The sequence below is a fragment of the Vulpes vulpes genome, chromosome 16, assembly GCF_048418805.1.
Source record: "Vulpes vulpes isolate BD-2025 chromosome 16, VulVul3, whole genome shotgun sequence".
Lineage (NCBI taxonomy): Eukaryota > Metazoa > Chordata > Mammalia > Carnivora > Canidae > Vulpes > Vulpes vulpes.
The window spans coordinates 45,659,529-45,682,975 of record NC_132795.1 but is presented as its reverse complement, the minus strand read 5'-3'; the positions used below and the strand labels follow the sequence as shown (position 1 = coordinate 45,682,975).

Sequence of the window (23,447 nt, the reverse complement as noted above, 5' to 3'; positions counted from 1 at the left end):
CGAGACAACAGTAATAGTGTTAAGTCCATTACTACCTCCGACCCCCACTAACCTGTGCCTGACACACAGAAGACACTCAGTAAATACTTGCTGAGCGAATACATTCTGTGGGCTGGCATCCTGGTTCGGAAGCCCATCGATGCTCCATCCCGCCCCGAGCTCCCAGGCTTCTAGATTACGCCACGGTCATGCCTGTGCCCCGGGTGCTGCTTTTTTGTTTCTGTTTTGCGTGAACTTTATGAGGCCCCAGGACAATGGGACCCTTTTGTCCCCCCTTAAGAAACGGTCCTGTGACGTCTATCAGGCACCCTTGTCCCAGGGCTGATGCCTCGTTGTCACCTCCCACTCTGACGATCCCAGTGGCTTCTGGCCCTGGTGCTTTCTCTGCTCATTGACCAACCAGAGCTCTAGGGCCTCGGGATGCAAGGGACTGAGTGTTCATGCAAAGCCACCCCAAAGCTTTCACACGGGCGCAACTGCCTTTTAGGAACACTCTGTGCTTCTCTGCTATTCATTGCGGTTTCTCTCTATTGAACGCTTTAACATTTTAAGCCTTAAGTATTTATTTTGTGATGTCTTCTCTCTTTGAAACGTCCCATTGCCCATACTGTGCTTCTCTCTCACTGCTCCCGAACATTTTGTATTGTCCATCCTGTCTCACGCCCCTGAGTCTCTAGAGAGGAGAGAGACTTGCCTTTTATTTCCTCAGTACGTAATGTTTTAAATGCCCCGCTTTGCTTCGATCACTTCCATTCCTCTGCATCTATTATTTGCACCAAAATGTATTTCAGTGATCTGAATAGGCTTAATCGATTGTTTGCTAATTTTATGTATTTTTATACATTTAAATATTAAGAAGAGCTAGAACAATTTTTAAAATGTTTTATGAAGCGTTCATGTCCTATCATAGTACTTGAGTGAGATATATATGCATACATTAAATAATGATCGTAGCATGTGACTAATAATTTCTTGTATAGAACATTATATTTTTAACTACATTATCTTTACTCACTATATGTATATATATGCATATGTATATATGTATTTCTCTGTAGTATGTGGTTACATTGACATATATTTTTGAGCTTCACCTTAAAACGTATCACATGCAGTATTTATACTAACTGTTGCATGTTTAAGAACTTAGCTAAAATTTGTTCCTTCTGCTGTTAGACAATACTATGAATTCTAAACTGTCAAAGGATATCATATAAGAAAAAAGTACTTCGCAAATTATAGAGCACTGTGAATTACAGAGAATTTTTATATTTATATAATTTTATATCGTAGAGAATTTTTCTGTAAAATGGCAACGTTTCATGAGCAAAGCAATTAATGAGATATTTAGTTTGTATGGAAAAGTTATACGTGAAATGTTATTTCACAAATGCAAAAATATCTTTATCAATAAGCGTATCCTTGAAAATTCATCTATGGGCTTTTATTCTTTGTCATTTCTCACCATAATCAACTTCCTTGTTAATTTTTGCTTAGTTTTTTTTTATACCTTGTGCTTCCCCCCCACCCCCCACCCTGAGGCCTCATAGCATTTTGGGTTAACCTCACTTAATTTTTTTAGTGTGTTGTCTTGTTATATTTATCAGGAATCCATTAATTTCTTCTTTTGATCTTTTCTATGGAGATTATAGATCTCTCCTCTTATTCTTATTCAGACATTTATTTCCTATAGGATCCCTTTTTTATCTTTCAAGTTGGCATCTCTACTGATTTGATTTTTAGAGTTCTAAAAAAGATGAAAAGAAATTGCCAGATTCCCACTGAATTCTTTTTCTACCAACATGTATGAGTATAGTTGGTCCTACATTAAGAAAATTTATGGATTCCCTATGAGAATGAACTCCCAACATTTAGGACCTATGTTTTTATTTATGCAGAAGTTTTTACAAAATCATCTTTCATACACAAAAACATACCCATTGATAGTACACGGAGAAGCAGTTTCAATATCACCCCAAACAAGCACATGCTCTTAAGAACCATATAAAATGCACACTATGTATTTAGATGCCAATTCCAACTTGGTTCAACATTGTTAATTCTCATGAATTATATTTTTAACCATTCCACTCAATAAAAGTCTGCTTAAGCAAAAACTTTATCAAATTTTCTAGCACAAATCAACCTGCAAAATAAAAACTATATATATATTTAAAAGAATAACTCATAATTTTACTAATTAAATACTTGTTATTAAATTAGAAGGGAAGTCTTTTCAAATGAACACTGAAATTATAGTTTCTAAAAGTAAAAGAACTTGTAAACAGAATGGATAATTTTTCTGTAGAAACCTGTATTTCAGGAAAATAACTGAACATTTAGAACGGCAACCAAGATTTACATATACCTAGTGTAATTAATAGAAACCTGCCAAGCAAATCTTTACCTTTCTGAAGGTCCTGGAGGGAACTTGGAGGTTGTGTAAATTTTTATAAGGATGAATGATTTATAAGCTTCACAACCTCTTTGGTTCATGCATATTCACCATTTTGCTTTTAATCAAACCAAATCAATGTTTATAGTGTAGTTTGCATTTTTAGATTACATGGCCAACTAGGATGAATTATTCTTCCTATAAGTCCCCAAGTCATATTGCCAATCACTTTACGGAAGAGCCGTAACAACTAGCTCTCCAGGCGCATGGAGGTCCCTATGTAAGGATAAATTATCTGCAATTCTTTATTAATTATTTAAGACATCCTCTTATTAAGTATCCCATCATCCACTGGAGTAGGATGAAATAGCTCTCACCTCCCATGTTCTGTCTCTCTGCATGCTAACAAAGCACATGGGCAGATAATTCTCTCACTAGCAGAAATTGTGTCCTGGGCACGTACCGTAGTTAACGGGTGGCACAAATTCCCACCAGCGAAAGCTCAGAGAAGACATGCAGCGTGCGGAGAGCTCGCAGGTGCGAGCAGGGAGGGTTGTGCCCATGCGGAGCAGCTCCACCCCGCAGGGAGTAGGTGCTGCGGTCCTTGCCCAGGCTGCTCCTGGGCCCTTAGAGATCACGGGATCACTAGCTCACCCGGTGTGTCCTGCTCTGGGAAACAGAGTCAGGAAAGGGGGTCGTTGGGAGGAACACGGGGAAGCAGCAGAGGCCCACTCTCCTTCCTGCGTGGCCATCATGCCCCTGAAGGCTGAGCAGCGGGGTGAGCCCTGGGTCACGGGGCGACAAAGTCCATCAGGTTATCTGTCCTTGCCCCGTGTTGACTGCCCAACAGCCGAGGGTCTCACCTTGCTCTGCGGCACGTTTTCCAGTGGGCCGGTCGGAACGTTGACCTCCTGCCTGCTTGTCCATAGTTGTCCTGCTCGTACGACCAGTCACGTCAGGCTGTACCACGTGCTGCCCGCCCCGTCCACCCGCCTCTGACCTTTTCTATCTAGTAAGTAGCAGGTGCACGACCCTTCCAGAGGGGCCTGGAGGAAAACCGCTGGGTGAAAGCTTGGGGGGCAGATCTCCTGTTCTGTTCCACGACTGTCACGCATCCACAACTAGGATGCGACATAATACAAAGACAAAGTGAATCGAGATCAAATGGCCTCTGTTCCCGGCAGCAGAGAGCCGACTGCAAACTTCCTGTAACCAAGTTCAGACCGTTACGTGCTGAAAGTATAAGGCAACTTCTATTTCATTTGTTTTCTTTTATTTTCCTTTCCTTTTTTTTTTTAATCCAAGGAACTAAAATTAGGCATTCATCCCGCATCACCTAGATAATGGCATCCAATGCCATTATTTAAGAATCATCCATTTAGCCGTATAAAGCTGGAAGACTAAATATGCTAAGGAAAAAAAAAAAAACGCTGTCCTCTTGGAGCTAATCATTCTTGCTAGCTTAGTAAATAATAAAAAATGAAAAGAAAAAACAGCCCATTTGTTTTTCAGAAGCATATTCTGAAATGTAAAAATATTAGCCAAATTTATATATTACTTAACTTGCTTTGCCTAATTCTTTAAAGATTTCTAGTATTCCATATGCCAAAATCACATCAATGCAAAGTATAATTTGGGAAAGAATACATTTTGAAGTATTACAACTATAATTTGCGATAGCTCATTTAATCTTTTTGGGAACGACAGCTCTAGTGAGCTTTATTTTTTTTTAAGTTACAAATGGTCTCAATATCGAATTCTTTGTTTAAAAAAAAAATTCTTCCTTGAACTCAAAATAGCACTTTTGATTATCCTGCATGGTACTGTTTGTGTCTGTTTTCTGGTTGGATTCAACTGATGTCTGTGCATTTTTTCATGAAAGGATATGAAAAGTCCCGAAGCTTAAACAACATAGCGGGCTTGGCAGGCAATGCTCTGAGGCTGTCTCCAGTCACGTCACCCTACAACTCTCCTTGTCCTCTGAGGCGCTCCCGATCTCCCATCCCATCTATTTTGTAAACCAAACTGCAGCAGTCGGCTAAGGTGTACGGATTCACGTGCTGGTTACCCCTCCTTGGAGAGAATTAAACGTAGAGTCACTCCAGGCTCCATTAGACACAGTTTAAATCCTGCATGACACTGCTATTTGAAGTCAGAGACGCCACTCGGGTAGCTAACACATCTCACCCCGGCTTACAGATCTCCTACAGTAGTGCTACTCCTCCACCTTAACGGCCCCGGTCTCCTTTCGCAATAAGATGACCATCGGGGTCACACCGGCCAGCACCGACACATAAACCTGTCTTCAGGGGGATGTATTTAACCGTGTGCTTCCAAATGCCCATCACGTCATTGGACCTTCATTTCTTGGGACCCTAAACCATTCGGAAGACGTTTGGGATCCTATCTTGATCGCACACCACATGACCTTGCTCAGCTCATCTGCACGGACCGCCTTGTCTCCATTGCCCGAGAGCCAGGTCGCAGAGCCCGGGGATGTGGATGGCTCAGGATCCGTGTCCGTGCACCCACCATCCTGCCGACACGCAAGCCCTGGTCCACTGTCCTGCGTGTGGAATTGTGGGGTGGGCAGGGCCAGTTTCTCCTTGGCATCTTTTTCGTTTCTTTTTTTTTTTCTCCCTAATTCTTTGAAAGAAATATTTGCTTTAATAATGTCTTGATTTACTTTTCTTCAAAAATGCTGTACTGGCGTTCTGGATGTTTCTGGATGTTTGCGCCCAGATAACTGCCAAGAGGTTGTTACTGGTCACACGGGCTGAGGCCAGCTCTCTCAGGGGCTCGGGGAGGGCAGGACACAGGACGGAAAGGGAACTGCCAGCCAGGCCTGCACGGTGTCACCACAGCCCCCACTTGGCGCTACAGTCCTACAGTCCTATATATATATATATATATAATTATTTTTTAATCCCGGATTTGTCATCCTTTTCAGAGGGAAAGTGCCAACTATCACCCAAAGCTCTCGTGTCTTTTTCCTTTTACCCCCTTTCTTTATTTCGATGGATTGGTTTTTGTGCAAACATCAAAGATCATCATGGTTCGCAGGAGGCTCCCATCCCGACCCGCAGGACCGGTCAGATTTTCAGGCAGCGTCTGAGCAGCGGCCGGTCCTGCACGTTGTCTGTGTCCGTCCTACGGTCTGTCCCACTGCACGCAGCCGACCTCGTGGGGCGCAGAAAGGCCTCGACGACGCTCATGACTTTGACCCAGGTCCTGCCCCCCCTTGCCCCCTCTCTGCTGCGCACACGGGAGAGGCGGTGTAGACGAGGTGGGGGTGCAGGAGCCCCCGGGTGAGCAGCACCGAGGCTGCAGTGCCATGGCCCGGCCCGCTGCAGGGTGGGCCCCGCCACCGCGTGCAACCCTGCTGCACCCTGGGTCCCTGCAACCCCCACGGCCCCGCTGCACCCTGCGGCCCCCGCGACCCCCGTGCCCCCTGCGGCCCTCGCCACCCCACGGCCCTCGCTGCACCCTGGACCCCTGCAGCCTCCGTGACCCCTGCTGCACCCTGGGTCCCTGCAAACCCGCGATCCCCCGCTGCACCCTGGACCCCCGCAGCCTCCGTGACCCGTGCTGCACCCTGAGGCCCCCGCAGCACCCGTGACCCTTGCTGCACCCTGGGTCCCTGCAACCCCCACGGCCCCCTGCTGCACCCTGCTGCACCCCCGACCCCTCAGCTCCCGTGACCTCCACGAACCCTGTGACCCCTGCGGCCCCTGCTGCACCCTGGGTCCCTGCAACTCCCGCGCCCGTCCCGGAGCACCCGTGACCCCCGCGACCTCAGTGACACCTGCGGCCCTCGCGACTCCAGGGCCCCCCGCAACCTCCAGGGTCCCCGCTGCATCCTGGACCCCCACGACCCCTCGGGACCCAGTAAACCCCCCAGGCCCTCGAGGCCCCTGCAGCCCTCGCGACCCCCGTGACCCCTGCGGCCCCCGCGCCCCCCGGCCCCAGGGACCCCTCCGGCCGCCCTCACTGCGACCCCCGCCCACCCCACGAGGGTGGTGACCCCGCGACGCCCCGGGCTGCAGAGTGACGGAGTGCGCGGGGCGGGGCACGAGGGGCAGGGGGGCCACGGCGGCTCCGGGGGCAGGTCCCCGAGGCTGCGGCCCGCCCAGTCCTGCTGCCAGGCGCCCTCCCCGGGCCCGCCCAGCCCCGCCCGGCCCCGCCCTGACATCACACGAGGAGCGCTAGCGACGCCAGGCGCGGGAGGCGAGGGGAGGAGCCGAGGTGCAGTGTCCGCGCTGCTGCCGTTGGCTGTGGTGCTGTGCAGAGTCCACCGTTGGCCGCGGTGCTGTGCAGAATCTACCGTGGACTTCTGACTACCAGGAAACGGCCAGGGGGTCACCTGGACGCAGGACCCACCTCTGCTGCTGAAGGTGCCGTGACGCCTCCGGGTGCGCTGGGAGACCCCCGGGTCTTGGCCGTGGGCGGAAACAGGAACTACAGCACGGACATCGTGGTGTGCTGCACACGGGCCAGGAGCCGAGGAACAGCTGTGAACACCAACACGCGTGCCCGGCCGGGCTTCGAGCCCACGCTCCCACCGCAGGGACCCGAGGGCACGACCACCATGCAGGGCCCACATGCAGGCCCAGGCTGCAGGGACCTGAGGGCATGACCACCGTGCAAGGGCCACACCCACACCAAGGCCGGAGGACCTGAGGGCACACCGCCCACACGCGTGCAGGGCCCACACCTACCCCCAGGCTGCAGGGAGTGGAGGGCACGACTGCTAACACCAGGGCAGGGCCCAGGCCCAAGCCCAGGCCGCAGGGACCTGAGGGCACGACCACCCACATGCGTGCAGGGCCCAGGCCCAAGCCTAGGTTGCAGGGACCCAAGGGCACGACCACCGTGCAGGGCCCAGGCCCAAGCCTAGGTTGCAGGGACCCAAGGGCACGACCACCGTGCAGGGCCCAGGCCCATGCCAAGGCGGGGGGGACCAGTCCACGACCACTGTCTGCAGCTCCGAGGAGGCCCCGGGGCTGCAGGGACTGTGCCCAGGGTCACCCGGCTGTGACATCAGCCACAGGTGTCTCCACTCCCCTGACTTGTCCCGCGTTAGATCTACGAGCATCCACTGTGTCATTTCTTTTTGTACAAGCCACTTATGTGATCAGCTTGTCTTTGTGGTGAAGTTTTCAGTGCCTACTTACCAGAACTAAGCTATTTGCAGTCGCGTGTTCGTGAAGTGCCAGAAATTCATTACGACTTAAGAAAAAAAAAAAAACACAACTGGCCAACATCATTCACGGTTTGGGTCTTGTTGTTACCTCAATATAAATATTACAGAAGATAAAATTCTGGCAATGAGAATATTTTTTTATGAAATGATCAAGGAGTAATGTCAGTATATAGTAGAGTATTAATCAAATTATATCCTAAAATGTATATTTTGCATAAAAGAGATATTCCTTAACTGATTATTATTTTTTGTGTGTGTGAGTTTTGTGGCAAACGAAGCTTGTACGTGTCTCTGAAATTGCTGTAGTCAAAACTGTAAGAATTCTTCATCTTGCTTAACCAATGTTTGCAGAGCCAGTCCGTTCCCCAGGATTCCGAATACACCGTATGGCCCAGTTAGGAACCCCTGTGTCGTGGGCCTTTTGTGGACACGTCGAGGTGCATGCACGGCCTTGGGGACAACGGGGAGACATGTAACTCGCTCAACTGAAGAATAAAAGGCAACTAAGCTGGGGACAAACTTGGATCCTGTCTGGTCACATTATTCATGCTCCTTTCTTGTCTTTCCTCTTGGTTGTGGGGTTTTCACCAGGCTGTACTCTTTGTACGTCCCCTGGTGTCCTGGTGCCCAAGCAGCGGTCACACACAATACAGGGGCCCTGGGCTCCGAGGGCTGACACATGCAGCTCTCACTCTCCTTCGGGTCTTGGCCACGTAGCCAGTGTTTCCTAGGGGCGTCCACGGCCTGGATTTGCCCCATGGCCCTGACACCCAAAACTATGAATCACGATGTCCCCCAGCATCTGTAGGGCACGTGATGACTCATACTGGATTTTCACTTATGCTGTCTGACCTAGTCTGCACTGCAGCCCTGGGAGTGACTGTGCTCGGCTGTCCGCTTACTGATGGGGAGTTAGGGATCAGGGAGGCCGAGCTGTTTGTGTAAATGGTTGCTGCAGATCCTCCTCCCCCCGCTTCTTTCTCAGGGTCAGACCATTACTGCCTCTTGCTGCAGGTGTGTGGCCTGCTGGAGGTCGGGTGCGGGCCCTTCTGGGGCAGCAGGCTGCACGGAGCTAACACTCCCTCATCCTGGGGGCTCCGCACTGGGGGGACCCATCAGGATTCAGGGAAGTGTAGACTGAGAAAGAGAAGCGAGGTTGGCAGATCCCGCGCTGCCCTCCCCTGCCCCTCCATGGCTCAAATCGCCCTGCGCTGCTGAGTGTCTGCTGAGCAGCCGAGTCCCTAAAGGGGGCACACCTAAATGCCACCCCTGGTGTCAGAATGTGAGGGCTGCTGTAAAGAGGAAAAATGCACAAGAAGGGGGAAAGAATGCATTTTATTTTATTTTATTTTATTTTATTTTATTTTATTTTATTTTATTTATTTTATTTTATTTTATTTTATTTTATTTTATTTTATTTTATTTTATTTTATATTTGTTTAAGATTTTATTTATTCATGAGAGACACACAGAAAGAGGCAGAGACATAGGCAGAGAGAGAAGCAGGCCCCACACAGGGAGCCCCATGCGGAATTCGATCCCGGGACCCCGGGGTCACGCCCTGGGTCAAAGGCAGATGCTTAACCACTGAGCCACCCAGGGATCCCAAGAATGCATTTTAATGCGTGATAATTACCATCAGGGTTTGATTAAAAAAATCAAGACTCAATCGTCGTGAATGAAAAGGGAAGGTACTCATTTTCATCTTTGAAATAAATAAAAAGCAGGCTAATGGAATGGCAACAGTGAACTTCTCCCGGAAAGAGACAATGAATATGTTCAAAGGCAATATTATAAAGCGGGACTCTGGAGGATTTATAACGTGCTGGAAGACATTTAGAGCTAAATGAATCTATTAAAATATTGAAATCCCTAGCCGTTTATGATGATTAAAATATGCGGCTTAAAATTTTCCCTTACCGACAAAAACTGTCTCCCTTCCAATTGCCCCTGCCAAAATCCAATTAATTGTTTAAATTCGTGAACATTATTAAACTATAGATATATATTAATTTTCTTTTTTTTACTATATTAATTTTCTCTACCATAGATTCAGTATCATTAATTTTTTGTAATAAATTTATTTTTTATTGGTGTTCAATTTGCCAACATATAGAATAACACCCAGTGCTCATTCTGTCAAGTGCCCACCTCAGTGCCCATCAGGTATCATTAATATTGATCCTAAATTTAGTAATTTCCTGTTCTCCCCTAAACTAACTCTGTTTCAAAGATATATTTTTCATTATTGTCTAAAAACTAAATAATTTTATCGAATAATTATGACTTGATTTTTTTTCTTTATCATACTGTCATTCAAAGTGATGAACCAGTGAATATGCATTATTTTTCATCTAAATTGAATTTGCAAAAAAAAAATTGAATTTGCCAACATATATCATAACACCCGGTGCTCATCCTGTCAGGTGCCTGTCACTCAGTGACCCCGTCCCCCGACCCAATTCCCCTTCCACAACCCTTTGTTTCCAGAGTCAGGGGTCTCTCATGGCTTGTCTCCTCTCATTTTCCCCACTCAGTTCCCCCCTTTCCCTTATATGCACTTTTAAAAAGGCTTATTTATTTGAGAGCGAGTGCGTGTGCCTGGGAGTGGGGTAGGGGCGCGGGGAGAGGGAGAGTGAGTGCCTAGCAGGCCCCATGCTGCGCACCAGCCTGATGGGGTCGGGCGCTCAGTCCCGCGACCCCAGGCCGTGACCCGAGCAGAAACCAGGAGTCAGGGGCTTCAGGGAGAGTCACCCAGGGCCCTGAATACGCACTGGAACAGCAAGACCTTCTAAGGCTACGGCCACCTCATCTAGATCCCACATACACTGATGCCAACTGTATTAGGAAGAAGAGATTCATGCCAAGAGCAGCTGTAGGTCCACAGTAACTGAGGGAGGAGTGGACAGGCCTCCCCTTTCCCTCTGGCCCCACACAGGGGCACCTTCCGTGTCGGCCACGACCTTCGTGAACCTACGAGGACATGTCACCGTGACCCAAGGCCCAGGGCGCACGGGAGGCTTGTCTTGGCGGTGTAGGCCCTGCACATGTTGGTAAGTGGACGGCGACACGCAGCCACATCTGCAGCATCGCGAGGAGGCATCCACGGCCTGCGACCCCGTTCATCCTGCCTCCCCTGAGGGTGGCAGCCACCGGCCCTTCCTGCCTCTGCAGGCTGGCTCCCCTGGGGTGTCAGGTGCCGGCCTCGCTCGGGTCACTGGAGGCTCCCCAGCCTCTTCCTTTCGTTGCTCACTCCCGAGCCGCTTCCTGAATGTCCTGCAGTTGGTCGCCTGCTAAAAGACATCTTGGCTGCTTCCAAGTCTTGCCACGCACAAATAAAACTGCTGCACACACTGGGTGAGGCTATTGTGTGGACACAGGTCTGCGCTTCGTTGGCTAAACACCGAGAACACGCTCCCGGGTGCCGGGTGGGTACTCTGGGTCACACTCACGGTTTCATTTGGTCCCTCTTCTGTGGGCAGCAAAAGCACGGCCCTAACCCACCTTCCCGAGGCCGTCCCGGGGAAACCCCAGGTCACTTACACATCTGCGGTTTCGTTTCCAGCTGTAAATATGTTGCCGATTATTCACCAGCAGGTTCTTTCTCTTTAAAAATATGATATGTTTGGGCAGCCCTGGTGGCTCAGCGGTATAGCACCTGCCTTGGGCCCAGGGCGTGACCCCCGGGTCCGGGGATCTAGTCTCACGTCAGCCCCATGACCTGATCCCACTACTGCAAGGTCACGACCTGAGCTGAAACCCAGTCGGACAATCAACCTACTGAGCCACTCAGGTGCCCCAGACAGCAAATAACTGCTATGGAGCCACATCGGGCTCCCTGCATGGAGCCTGCTTCTCCCTCTGCCTGGGTCTCTGCCTCTCTCTCTGTGTCTCTATGTCTCTCATGAATAAATGAATAAAATCTTTAAAAAAATAAATAAAAATATAATATTTAAAAAAAATGAAACACAAGAAAAGCTTCTATAAAAGAAAAAAAAAACAGCCATAATGCCATAATTTTCTAGTCCACAACCCAAATGGTTTCATTTTGTCGATTTGCCTTTTTTCCCCCTTTTGTTAAGCTCATTTATGATTTTAGCACAGCGTGTGAGTGTGGGCATCTATGTGTGTATCTGGCCTATCATTTCGGTCCTGCTTCAGTCTGGCCCGTTCTTTTCTGGCCTCAGCTCACACTTGCTCACGCACGATGCTCAGGGAAGCACCTGGGTCTCATGGTGACCACGGCACCTCCCGTCCACCGAGCGGGTCCCTCCCAGGCTCTGTGCCAGAAAAACTGTTGGTGCCCTTTAAAAATACACGAGGCTGTGCTCAGTTCTAAACCTTTAGAAATTATCCCTGGGGATGAGGCCTAGGCATATATATGATTTTTAAAATATGCAAATATATTATTAACAAACAACAGAACAAACATCCCACAGGTGTTTCTCCCGTCTGACATGGACTAACGTACGATAGAGATTGGAAATTACTATAAAGGAATAGGGTTTTTTCCTAAATAAATATTTTGCACGTAGGTATATTGTTTTCGCAATTAGAATGTAAAAAGGATGCTTAATATCCCATTAGGTTAATGTTCTCTATATATTCATTTCCCTCAGCTATGCAGGATTTCTATTTCTTTTTCCTGTTTTCTATTATAAATCAAGAAGCATTGACCATTTTGTGTAGATACATTTTTATTTTAATTTTTGACAGGGAAGGTTTTTCAAAAATTATTCCCCAAATGGCATTATTGGCTTAAAGAGTATGGAAAAATTCTTACGACCGTACTTTAAGAGCTACTTTCCCATAGTCATATTATGTTACATGTCATCAGCGACCAGTGAAAGTGACATTATCAGGATAATTTTCTTAGCTGTACTACAATTTTAAAAAATATTATTTTTCTCAGAGTAAGTTTATGTGTGTGATTAAATTAGCATGAGTTGAAGGATTATAGATTTTATAAATTTTATTAATATCATGTCTCTGCTTTCCTCAATTTAGCTAGTCATTATCAGCAGGCTAGCTAAGTATCCTTATCAGGAAATCCTGTTTTTCATTTTGTGAGCCAGATTTCAAATTTGGAATCAAATTTGATGTATTATTGTTTGTACAATAGTGTGCATGTATGGTAAACCTGTAGAACTTACATCTTCATTTTTCAATAGTAAAAAAAATGAGATAAGGACATTCCATGTAACTCAAAATCAAGTAATTCTTTAAAGGGGAAATAAATTTTCCTATAAGCCCAGGAGAGTTGTCCCAGCACATGATTTAAATACTTTGGAATGAAGTGAAATATGCATATTTTTATTAAGAGTAAATAGTGACATGAAATGGCTAAAAATAAGCACCATATGAAAAGGATTCTTAATTTAATTTGAATGTGGCAGTCCCTGAAACCTTTCTTTAACCAGTGGTCTCAGATAACATAAAACCAATTCTTTTTTAATGGCCCAAAGGAGCTATAATTTGCGGATCGAAACCAAACCAAACCAAACCAAACCAAAGGCTGTAAATTTATTGCAAAAAATTAAGCAGGAAGTCAGTCCCTAAGGAATCACTGCAAATATATATGTGTATATATATATATTTATAAATATATTATAAAATATATATTTTTATATTTATAAATTATATTATATATATATATATATATTTTTTTTTTTTCCTCAAGAGCTCACAGGTGTCAGTAACTTGGCTTCTCTGGAAACAAGGGCACTCGTTTAAATGCTCTCCATGGTCTTCCCTCCTGTTGCACTGGCTGTTACTTCTCACTTTGGGTGCTGGCAGGAAGCTTAAGAAAATTATAGAAATTCTGGAAGGATGGCTGGTAGAAATGTCCAGAATCTAAGATAATACTGATTTAAAAACCTACTCATACACACAGCTGAATATACAGGAAGAAACAGCATGAGATGAAGTAGCAAAGACTGAATATTGCCTCAACCAAGGTCTTTTAGTGTGAAATAAGCAAAAAGACAAGTCAAAGATAAATGATTCTATGATTCTGCTTCATAAACCATGTTAGAATAAGTCTGTCACAAAAGAGCCAGGCGTTCTTTTCAACGGAGATCTTGAAAGGTTTGCATTGCATAACAAGGAGTCAGAAAAGACTGGCGATTTTTACATTCCCCAGCACAGAATGAAGTTAGTAACTTTCTCTTAGATGCCTTGTTTTATTTTATTCTTTCAGTTTTGACAAAAAAAAATTCTTCCTTTACATAAATATTAAGGTTAAATGTTTTCAGAGTCAACTAATGACTGTCAAAATGCAAAATACTCTTGGCTTTATTTTGTTTTTATTTGCATAAAATATATTTGCACAGGCTTTTGGTTTGATTTATTGCAAGAGCAAAATATAATGACGAAATAGTACTGAGAACATACCATTTTTTAATGTGCAACTTCTTAATGACACAGATGAGATTCCTAGGGCAAATATCATTATAAGGTTTCTTTTCCAATATCAAAATTGTTAAGGTTTAGATCTCTCTACTTATGTTTCTGGAACCAATAATTCTATGCAAAAAAAAACTATTACATTAAGTGTTAAAATATTAAGGTGGAAGAAGACAATTTGCCTTCAATAACAGCTTTCCTTGGTCCCGAATGCCCATGAATTGACATGTAGTTTATTGGACACCTAGAAAAGAACACAGAATTAGCACTTAGAAAGCATTCTCTGACATACGTGTTCCACTAGAGAGCCATGTCCCATCAAATATGGTTTTTTTTTCTCATGTTTAGATATCAGGCTACATATTACCCAAAAACTATTGAATCACCCACTGGCAGCTATGACCAAGATGTCTTAACATTCTCCTCCACTTGACTAAACTTTAGACTTATTTTTTTCTTGACCAGAGGCCCCTTTTCTTAGAGCATTTACTTTAGAAAACTTGATGTTGTAAATTCTTTCTCTGTCCCTTGGAAGTATAAATTTTCTTCCAGCACTTGCCAGTTACAACCCAAGAATGTCTTTCTCAGGTGCCAGGGAGCCATTCCCTTAAAACATAACCGTGAGGACAGGACCCTATCCACCAGCGTCTGTGGGAGGACAGGAGCCTAACTTCCATGAATGCCCAACCCCACTGACCGACCTCCCCCCAAATGTCCTCCAGTAGTTTTCCTCTCCCTCACCCCAGTGCCTAAAACTCTCATGCTTGTGTTTTAACAGAGTTGAAGTCTAGCTCTCTTCCTTATTGCAGTCGTCTTGAGTCCTATTGCAATAATCTTCACCTTCCTTGCCTGTTTAGCTGGCACGATTGGTTTTTGACAGTTCCTCAGTAGATAGTATGAAGTTGTGAATCACAATAAAACAACTTGGAGGACTTACAGGAGACGGGAAGGCGTGGGGGAGGAATTCCAGTCACTCTGTGACTTAACTATAATTTTGAAATAGATCTTTAGAAGATTTTCATAATATCATAAATATTATTTAAAAATTATTTAAAAATTATTAAAACTCAGTTGCTTGCTTTCCTTTCTTGAAACAGTTAAGTCCCCTCTTTCTCAGGTGGTTAAATTGACCGGGGGTGGGGGAGGCTATAAATCAATTGATAAAGTGGCTGTCATTCAACTCTTCTCATTTTACTGTCAAGGAACATGATGAGATGAATGAGTTAGACTCGTTCCTTCTCTGGACACTGACCCTTGGGTTGCCCCCGGCAGGCATTCATCACCCTATTTCCATGCCTGACATATTACTGGGCTCATAGAAGAATTTTAACACGCGTTTTCGAAAATTGAACTGTTACTTAGACTGATTTTCCTGAAATTCATATCTTCCCGTGTTCTCCCCTCGTTATTCATCTATCAGCGTCAGAATAAAACACAAAATCTCAAGCTTGTCATTTAAGACATTTTATCATCTGGCTCCTTTAACCTGCCAAGGAGTCAGCTATTGGTTCTTTTTATTTAGTTCCTTTGTTCAGTATCCAGAGTCTCACAAGGTGTCTGGGATACAGTAGACACCGTGTTAATCATTGTCCCTGGATCCCTTGTTGTTCTGCCTCATTCACTGGCCTGGACCTTCTCAGACACAGACACCAGTCTAGGTCTAACGTCAATTTGCCACAGACTCTGCAGTCATAGTATTTTAAACCTTTTATATATTTCTTTCATCCTTTCAACAGCAAATGCCAGAGTTAATTCCCAGGACCAGAAATTCAGTTGACAGATCTCCTCTGGGGCCCCATCTCCAGAATCTGCACAAGTAATGAGTTCCCATTGTGCTGTGATAAACCCAGTAAAGATAGATCTCCTTGACCTATGGTGAAGAAAATGGGGTTTAGAGGCAAAGTAAATTTGAGTTGGAATCTTGTTCTTATCCTTTACTAGCTATAAGTCTTCTGACAAGTAATTTAAACACCAAATTTTATAGAAAGTTGTCAACTGGTAAGGATACCTACATCATAATTTTGTCATGAGTCCTAATGAGAAGATGCATATAATATGCCTAGTACACTTTTGTGTATAAAGATTCAGCTCTAAATATGAACTTCTTTTATGATTATGATTATATTTTCATTGATTTTTTTTCTACAAATTGTGTGGCAGCTTGTGATTTTTTTTGTTCTCTAGTATTGATTTTTCTTTGTGGTAGATCTTATTGAACAAAATGTTGGCAACAGTTTCTAAACCCATTTCCAATTGCCTTTAAAGATAATGAAATCTTCCTTTCATATTCATCCGAGCATCAACATGAAAAGACTTTCAAAGGATTTTCTTATTTACAGACTCTCCAGAGATCAATGTACTTACATTTTATAAAGATAAATAGAAATTAGTAGCATATCTTTGGTAATTTACAGGTTCAATGTGACTGGAATTTTTTAAAGATTTTATTTATTTGAAAGAAAGAGAACATGAGCTGGAGGAGGGGCCAAGAGAGGGAGAAGTAGACTCCTTGACAAGCAGAAGCCTGATGCATCTCAATCCCAGGACTCTGGATCATGATCTGAGCTGAAGGCAGACGCTTAACTGATTGAGCCACCCAGGTGCCCATGACTAGAAATTTTTAGCACAATTCTTGAAGTATATAAAAATATATATTATTTCTATTCTATCCTGCAGAATAGGCTAAAGAGATTCCAAGATTACCACAGGATCACACTACTATGACCCAAAGTTAACTATAATCTTTGTGGTATCAATATATCCCAAGTCTATTGAGGACTCTTCAGAAAATTACCAAGTTCCCAAAAGTGCCTCATCTAGTTCTTTCACATTAGGAGTAGCTTCTACTCTAAACTATTAAAAAAAATGGCTATGGTCATATGATTATTTGCTTAGCTATTTCTCACAATCCTATGAAAATGGAAAACATGTCTGCATTTAGCATGAGAAGGGGGAAGCAGTGATCAATGTTGTTAACAGTATGAGTAACATAATATTTTGAGATTGCTCTTTTTCGAAATAAAAATGAACAAAGATAGGAAAACTCTTCTTTAGGAAATAATTTGGCATATTTTTTTGAATTGAAGAGAATAAGATTGAGAAAAGAGAAAACTTTAATGCTTCTGAAACAAAATACTTCTGAATTCAGAAGTTACATCTGGAAAATTTATAACATTGTTTCTAAAATATGCATATTAATATGCATATTAATATATGAAAAATTCAATTGTTGAAAAAACTGGGTAGGCACAAAAGGTAGACATTATATTTACGTACTTGTGGATTTCTTTCTTAGGAAATAAGTTGACGGGTTCTATTTTTCATTCCTAGGCAATAGGAATTTTTAATTCCTTTAGTTGTATAAATGTTAAATATGAGATTTCCACTGAATACCCAAGTGTAGTGTATTTCAAGTAGGCAGGTGGATATATAAGCCTGGAGATTAGGTAAACTGTCTGGGCTGAAGATTTATATCTGGGAGGTGTTAGTATAAAGACGGCATTTAAGGCCATGATAATAGGTGAGCAGAACAGAGGAGAGGTCTAAGGACTGACTCTTAGGGCGCTTCCACATTAACAGGTAAGGAAAGATTGTCAGGACCAACAAATGCAATTGAGAATGAGAAAACATTGAGTTAGGAGGAAAGCTAAGAGACTGCATGGAACTGAAAATCTTAGATATACAATGAATGATGGAGAAGGAGATAATTGTGAGAACTGGCTGTTGGATTTAGCAGCGACGCTGTTGGCAATCTTGACAAGATCAGCTTTGTTGGTGCCGTGGAGATAGAAGCCTGAGTAGAATAGGTTTAGGGAATAGAAGAGAAGAACTGGAGACAACAAACGTAGAAACTCTTTTGAGGAGATTTGATGCAAAAAGGAACAAAGAAATAGGGCAACTGCAGATGGGAGATGTGGAGTTGAATGATTTTTTTCTAAGATGGAAGACATAACAGCATATTCTTTATAACTGGAAAAAATAATGCAACACTTTTGACTATTTTGCAATCAAATCCTGCTTATTTATAGACAAAGAGAAATGTTTTTGAATAGTATTTTATACGAACATAATACATGGGCTCTGAATTCAAGATGGTTTCAGTTGGCTCAAAAAGACCTGAAATGGAATTTTATTAATTTATTATTTCTAGTAACAACATCAGCTTTCAAATTAATCTTTGGTTATGTTTTTAACTGTTTTTCAAAGGGGAAATTGAAATGTGCAAGTTTGACCTTTGGTATCTTAACCAACAATATATTGAGTATGTCCATCATTTAGTTAGTTGATTATGGGTAGCTGAGACAAACTCTGGAATTTAAAATGGAGTTTTTGGATGACTAAATTAAATATTTACCCCCAGAGAGGATAGATTATAAGGGTGTAACTGGGAAAAATAATAGGAAAAAAATACCTGACATCAGCATCTTATTTCCCTATTCCATTCCTTCCTCTATTTCTCTTTTTTTAAATAAATTTATTTTTTATTGGTGTTCAATTTACCAACACACAGAATAACACCCAGTGCTCATCCCGTCAAGTGCCCCTCTCAGTGCCCGTCACCCATTCACCCCCAGCCCCCGCCCTCCTCCCCTTCCACCACCCCTAGTTCGTTTCCCAGAATTAGGAGTCTTTATGTTCTGTCTCCCTTTCTGATATTTCCCACACATTTCTTCTCCCTTCCCTTATATTCCCTTTCACTATTATTTATATGTTCTCCTTCCTCTATTTCATCCTTGAGACGCTAATAAATGAGTGTAAAGTCCCATTCTCAGTGAATATGCTGAATCTTTCCAAAGAGGAAGAAAATAAAGTGCTCATAGGGAAAAGGCTGGAGCTGTTCACTCTGGGGAAAGGTAAAATTCCCCATGGCTGAGAAGGAGGCACACCTTTGAAGTGTTACCAGGAATAACGGGTAGCTAGCAGTAGCCTGGGGAGGCAGCGCCAACTGTGGAAAATGATGTACCTAGAGATATGGGGTCCTAGGCTGCATGGACGCTATGACAAAGATCCCTTGAACCAAAGCTGGAATTCCCGTTAGAGATGTTTTCAGCTATAAAAAAAGAGAATTTTTAAAATATCTTAAAACAAATCGATGTGTATTTTTTAGTTGTAAAATTTAATTCATAGGTAGCTGGTTCTTGGCATTATCGCAGCTGTTCAGCAATGTCATTTGGCTCTTTCTGTCTCCCCGTCTGCCAACCGTAGCGTGTTGGCTTTTATCCCTTTGCTCTTCATGTGGCATCTGTACCCACGTCCTCACGTCAACTATTCAGGAAGCTGAATGGGGAAGAGCCCATAGCAAAAGGCAATACCAGTGAGCTTCTGCTTTTAACTCATTGCTTAGACTCTCTGCCTTGGCTTCCAAGCTTCCATGCAGCTTGACAAATGGAGTTCTTTAGTATTTATAGTTTCTTTTGTTCAAGGAAGACTCAAAAGGATAGATTGAAGTGGAGGATGAGTCAGGCAGCCTTAGCTTCTGTTGCACTTGGCATGTTACCTTCCCCAAAGGGAAATGCCAATTAGGAATACAAGCATGCCCTCAGCCGTCAGTGAGAACGAAGGACCAGGGACCCTTCATTTTCTAGACAGCATACAACCCTCAGGTAGAGGGTAGAATCCTGACAAGAAGGAAGAAATGCCTCAAGATAGTTGAATTTTTTGCTACAGTGGCAAAGAAAGGCACAGAGATAGTTAACCTGATTGCTAGGTTATAGTGATTCTTGTGCCTGATTCATGTGGTAGAATGGAAGCCACATCTGCCATCCAGCTGTAGGATGTGGTTCTAATAATGACTCTGAGAACTTGAAATCTCAATCGCAAAGCATAATCAATTATTGATCTTTTGACTGATAGTATATAAATAAATACCTAAAACTTGCATATAGGAACTTAAATGCTTGTTGATTTTATTGGCATGCTTTTAGCTCCAAATATTTTAAATTAAACATGATTCAGATGATTAAAAATGCAGTCTTCATTTGACTATTAAAAGCAGTAATTAAGGGACTCCTGGGTGGCTCAGTGGTTGAGCATCTGCCTTTGGCTCAGGATGTGATCCTGGATTCCTGGGATCAAGTCCCACATTGGGCTCCTTGCATGGAGCCTGCTTCTCCTCCCTCTGCCTGTGTCTCTGCTTCTCTTTCTGTGTCTCTCATGAATAAATAAATAAAATCTTTTTTAAAAAGCAGTAATTAAGAATAATACAAAGTGCTAAAAGCCAGAAAAGATTTTAATAATGTCTTTTATTTCATATAAAACATGATACAGGCATTTGCAGAAACATTATGCCATTTTCATTCATCGGGCATGAATTCAGAATTACAAAATTCCTATTGCAACATACTTAGATTCTCTTTTTTAAATTTTTTATTTTATAGATTGGAATTCATTTTTATTTTGTGTCTCCCCTAAACCTTTGCAAAGTCTAGGATCTCTGAAGTTCTTTTTTTCTTTTTAATTGGATAAACTTGACATGTACTATTGTGTAAATTTGAGATATATATAGCATGTTACTTTGATACATTCACAGGTTATAATATGGCTGTTGTAATGATATTTATCAATTTTTATACTTATAGTACAATATTATTGTCTACATTCAATATCCTGTACATTAGATCTCTATGGCTTATTTAGTACTTATTACAGGTTTGTACTCTTAAACACCATCAATCTTATCCCTGGTAAACATTGTTTTACTCTTTTTTTTTTTTTTAAGATTTGACTTTTTTTAGATTCAACACATAAGTGATATCATACTTCATTTGTCTTTCTCTGACTGATTTATCTCACTTAGCATGACAGTGCTCAAGGTCTATCCATGCTGCTGCAAATGGCAGGATGTCCTCCTTTCTTTCTTATGCTAAATAATATCCCATTATGTATTTTTCTACATCTCTTTTATCTATTCATCTGGTGATGGGCATTTGGGCTGTTACATATCTTACCTATTGTGAATCATGCTATGATATACATGGTTAAATTCTCTTTTGGTTTATTCATTAATAAATAATTATTACATTTCCAATCTTTTGCCTGGGCACAGCGGTCCAAAAAGCCAAGGTCTTTGCTGTCATGGAATTTAGATTCTAGTAGAGAAAGAAAGAAAATGCATAAATAAATATTGTTTATCGTTTGCCAGATGGTGATAGTGGGTATGCCATAAATAGGGACGTGGAGATAGGGAGTGGATGGTAGGGGGTGCCACGAAGATCGGGTCATGAAGGAAGGCCTGGAGCCAGAAGAAATCTGGAACGAGAGTGTTTCAGGCTGAGAGGACAGAAGGCCAAAGTGTTATTGGTGCCATCAAGGAGCTGCAAGGAGCCAGTGGAGCTGGAGCTGAGCAAGAGAAAGAATATGGGGAAGGAGCTGGGGCATAGATCATATAGGCGCATTTTTAGACCATGGAAAGGACTTTGTTGAAAAAATAAACAAAACTCACAGTTATGACTTTAACTGATATAGTTAGTTGACCTAATTCTTTTCATGTGACATGAACCCATAATACAGGGTAAAACATGTTAATGTGCTTTCATAATACATCTGGGATATAATTAAGCTTCAGAGTAGTATGTTATATGAATAACGCATGTAACATTAGTAATACGCATATAAATGTACACGGTTTTCAATGGCTGTAAAAATGTTGACATTTTTTCATCTTTTGAAGTTGAGTCTTGAGCCTCTACATACCTATAAGTTCAGGTTGACTAACTGGTTGTGTGGGTATTGTGAGCAGAGCTGCCTACACAGGGTGATTCAGCTCATATCAAGCCCGATTTTTGCTACTCCTACACCCCAAAGTTCAAAAACATTTCTCCCACTAGCCCTGTCTGAGAGCTGGAAATTACCACATTATTCATTCCTTTGAGGTAAGGCATTGGAGGATGCTGATAATTATTTAAACACTCTTTGAGAGGGAGGCGAGTTAATGCACTATCTACTTAAGAATTCCCTCAAATCCAATGAGCTGGGTAACCATCTAGTAAGAAAGTATGAGAATGGGACAGTGTGGGATGTGAGGCTTTATAAGTCTGTGGATGTCAAAGTCTGTGAACATGTCATTTCCATGCAAATTGGGCCAAAAAGGGATCCCTGGGCAGCTGGAATCTGAATAAGGACGCTGGAAGTAGAGAGGAAATTGGTTAACCTGTATTACTCATTATACTCAGTTACCTCTGCTCACTCTGCCTTGGTCTAGAGGAAAGTGTGGAGACTCTGGAAGCAGAATAACCTGAGTTCTAAAGGTTATTTCACCTTTCGTGAGGCTGAGGCATCACACAAGACAATGTATATAAAAGCACTTTTCTAAGTGATAAGGAAAAGCACGTTGCAGTGTTTGGTTCACGGTAGGCAATAAACAGAGACACATCAACGTATAAGACTTGCTTAGTTAGAATAAGGACATTTAATGGAACTTAGACTCAGTCTCATGGAGGGCATTATGCCCAAACATGTAAAAAGTTTTTATATTGTATATACAAAAACTATCCTTGAAAATCAGTTTATCTCTGAGCATCATCCTATTCCTGCCCTTTACCATCCTCACTTCAGGATACTCTTCGATGTTTTAAAATTCTAAATAATTATTAAGTGATATATAACATCCCTCTGACCTTAATCACATTTTTGAGCCTCAATCCATGCTATGTGCAATTTTTTTTCCTGAAAATTTGAAAGAAATAGCAACTATTTAAAAATAGACTTGCAGTTATGTAAACCTTTTTTACTCCCTCTAAGGAGAACTGATAAAAGTGAATTAAAAGAAAGAGAGACCTGGAGAAATTAAGCCTAGCTCTCAGTTCTGAGGAAATAGTGAAGACAATAATCTTTCCCAAACCAAACTCCAGAGATGCCACAGAAGCAAAGTGAAGAGTTATTAGGTCTTATACTCGATGCAGATAATTTGAAACTCCCGAAACTCCTGTAGAGAAAGAAGCTATTTGGGTCATGGTGTGAGGAGAAATTGACAACAAAGTAGGCCATGGTTGGAAGGTCTGCTGAGAAGAAAGCTTTTACTGGGTGTTTTTTCCCTCCCCTGGGGAAGCTCCTTGCCTGCCCCATTGCAACTGAGAGGCGGAAACTAGCAGTGCCCATTGGCACTGGCCTGTGACTAAGGGACAACTGCTGGGTGGAGATCACGCCGTGCTGGAGTAGCAGAGATATAAGAAATAGAAAAATACCCATCAGCCTCTGAATGGTTTCCTTCCTCAACTCCTCTCCATTGACACTCGAAGGCTAGGTGATAATCACGGAAGAATGCTGGAAAAAGGACAGAGCCTGCAACGTAAGTGAAGATTAATTGTCAACCAAGCCTGGATCCAAGGAGGTGCCCAACCACTACTGCAGTACTAGTTGTCATGCTCCCCCGCTCGTGTCTCTCATAGACACAGTCCCACCAAAGACTGTATAGGGCAAGTGTAAAAGGTGGAGTAGGGGCTCCAA

The 23,447-nt window shown here is 43.0% G+C and overlaps 1 protein-coding gene across 8 annotated transcripts in view; it reads left to right on the top strand.

The window, feature by feature from the left end:
• Positions 1–8,121, top strand: part of KCNC2 (potassium voltage-gated channel subfamily C member 2) — a 178,737-nt gene extending 170,616 nt beyond the window's left edge. For all 8 annotated transcript variants that reach the window (XM_026001704.2, XM_072741293.1, XM_072741294.1 and 5 more), the window contains one exon: positions 4,278–8,121. In XM_026001704.2, the coding sequence (XP_025857489.2) occupies positions 4,278–4,414 (137 nt within the window). In that variant the 3' untranslated portion in view covers positions 4,415–8,121. The remainder of the gene's footprint in view (positions 1–4,277) is intronic.
• The last annotated feature ends 15,326 nt before the right edge of the window (positions 8,122–23,447 follow it).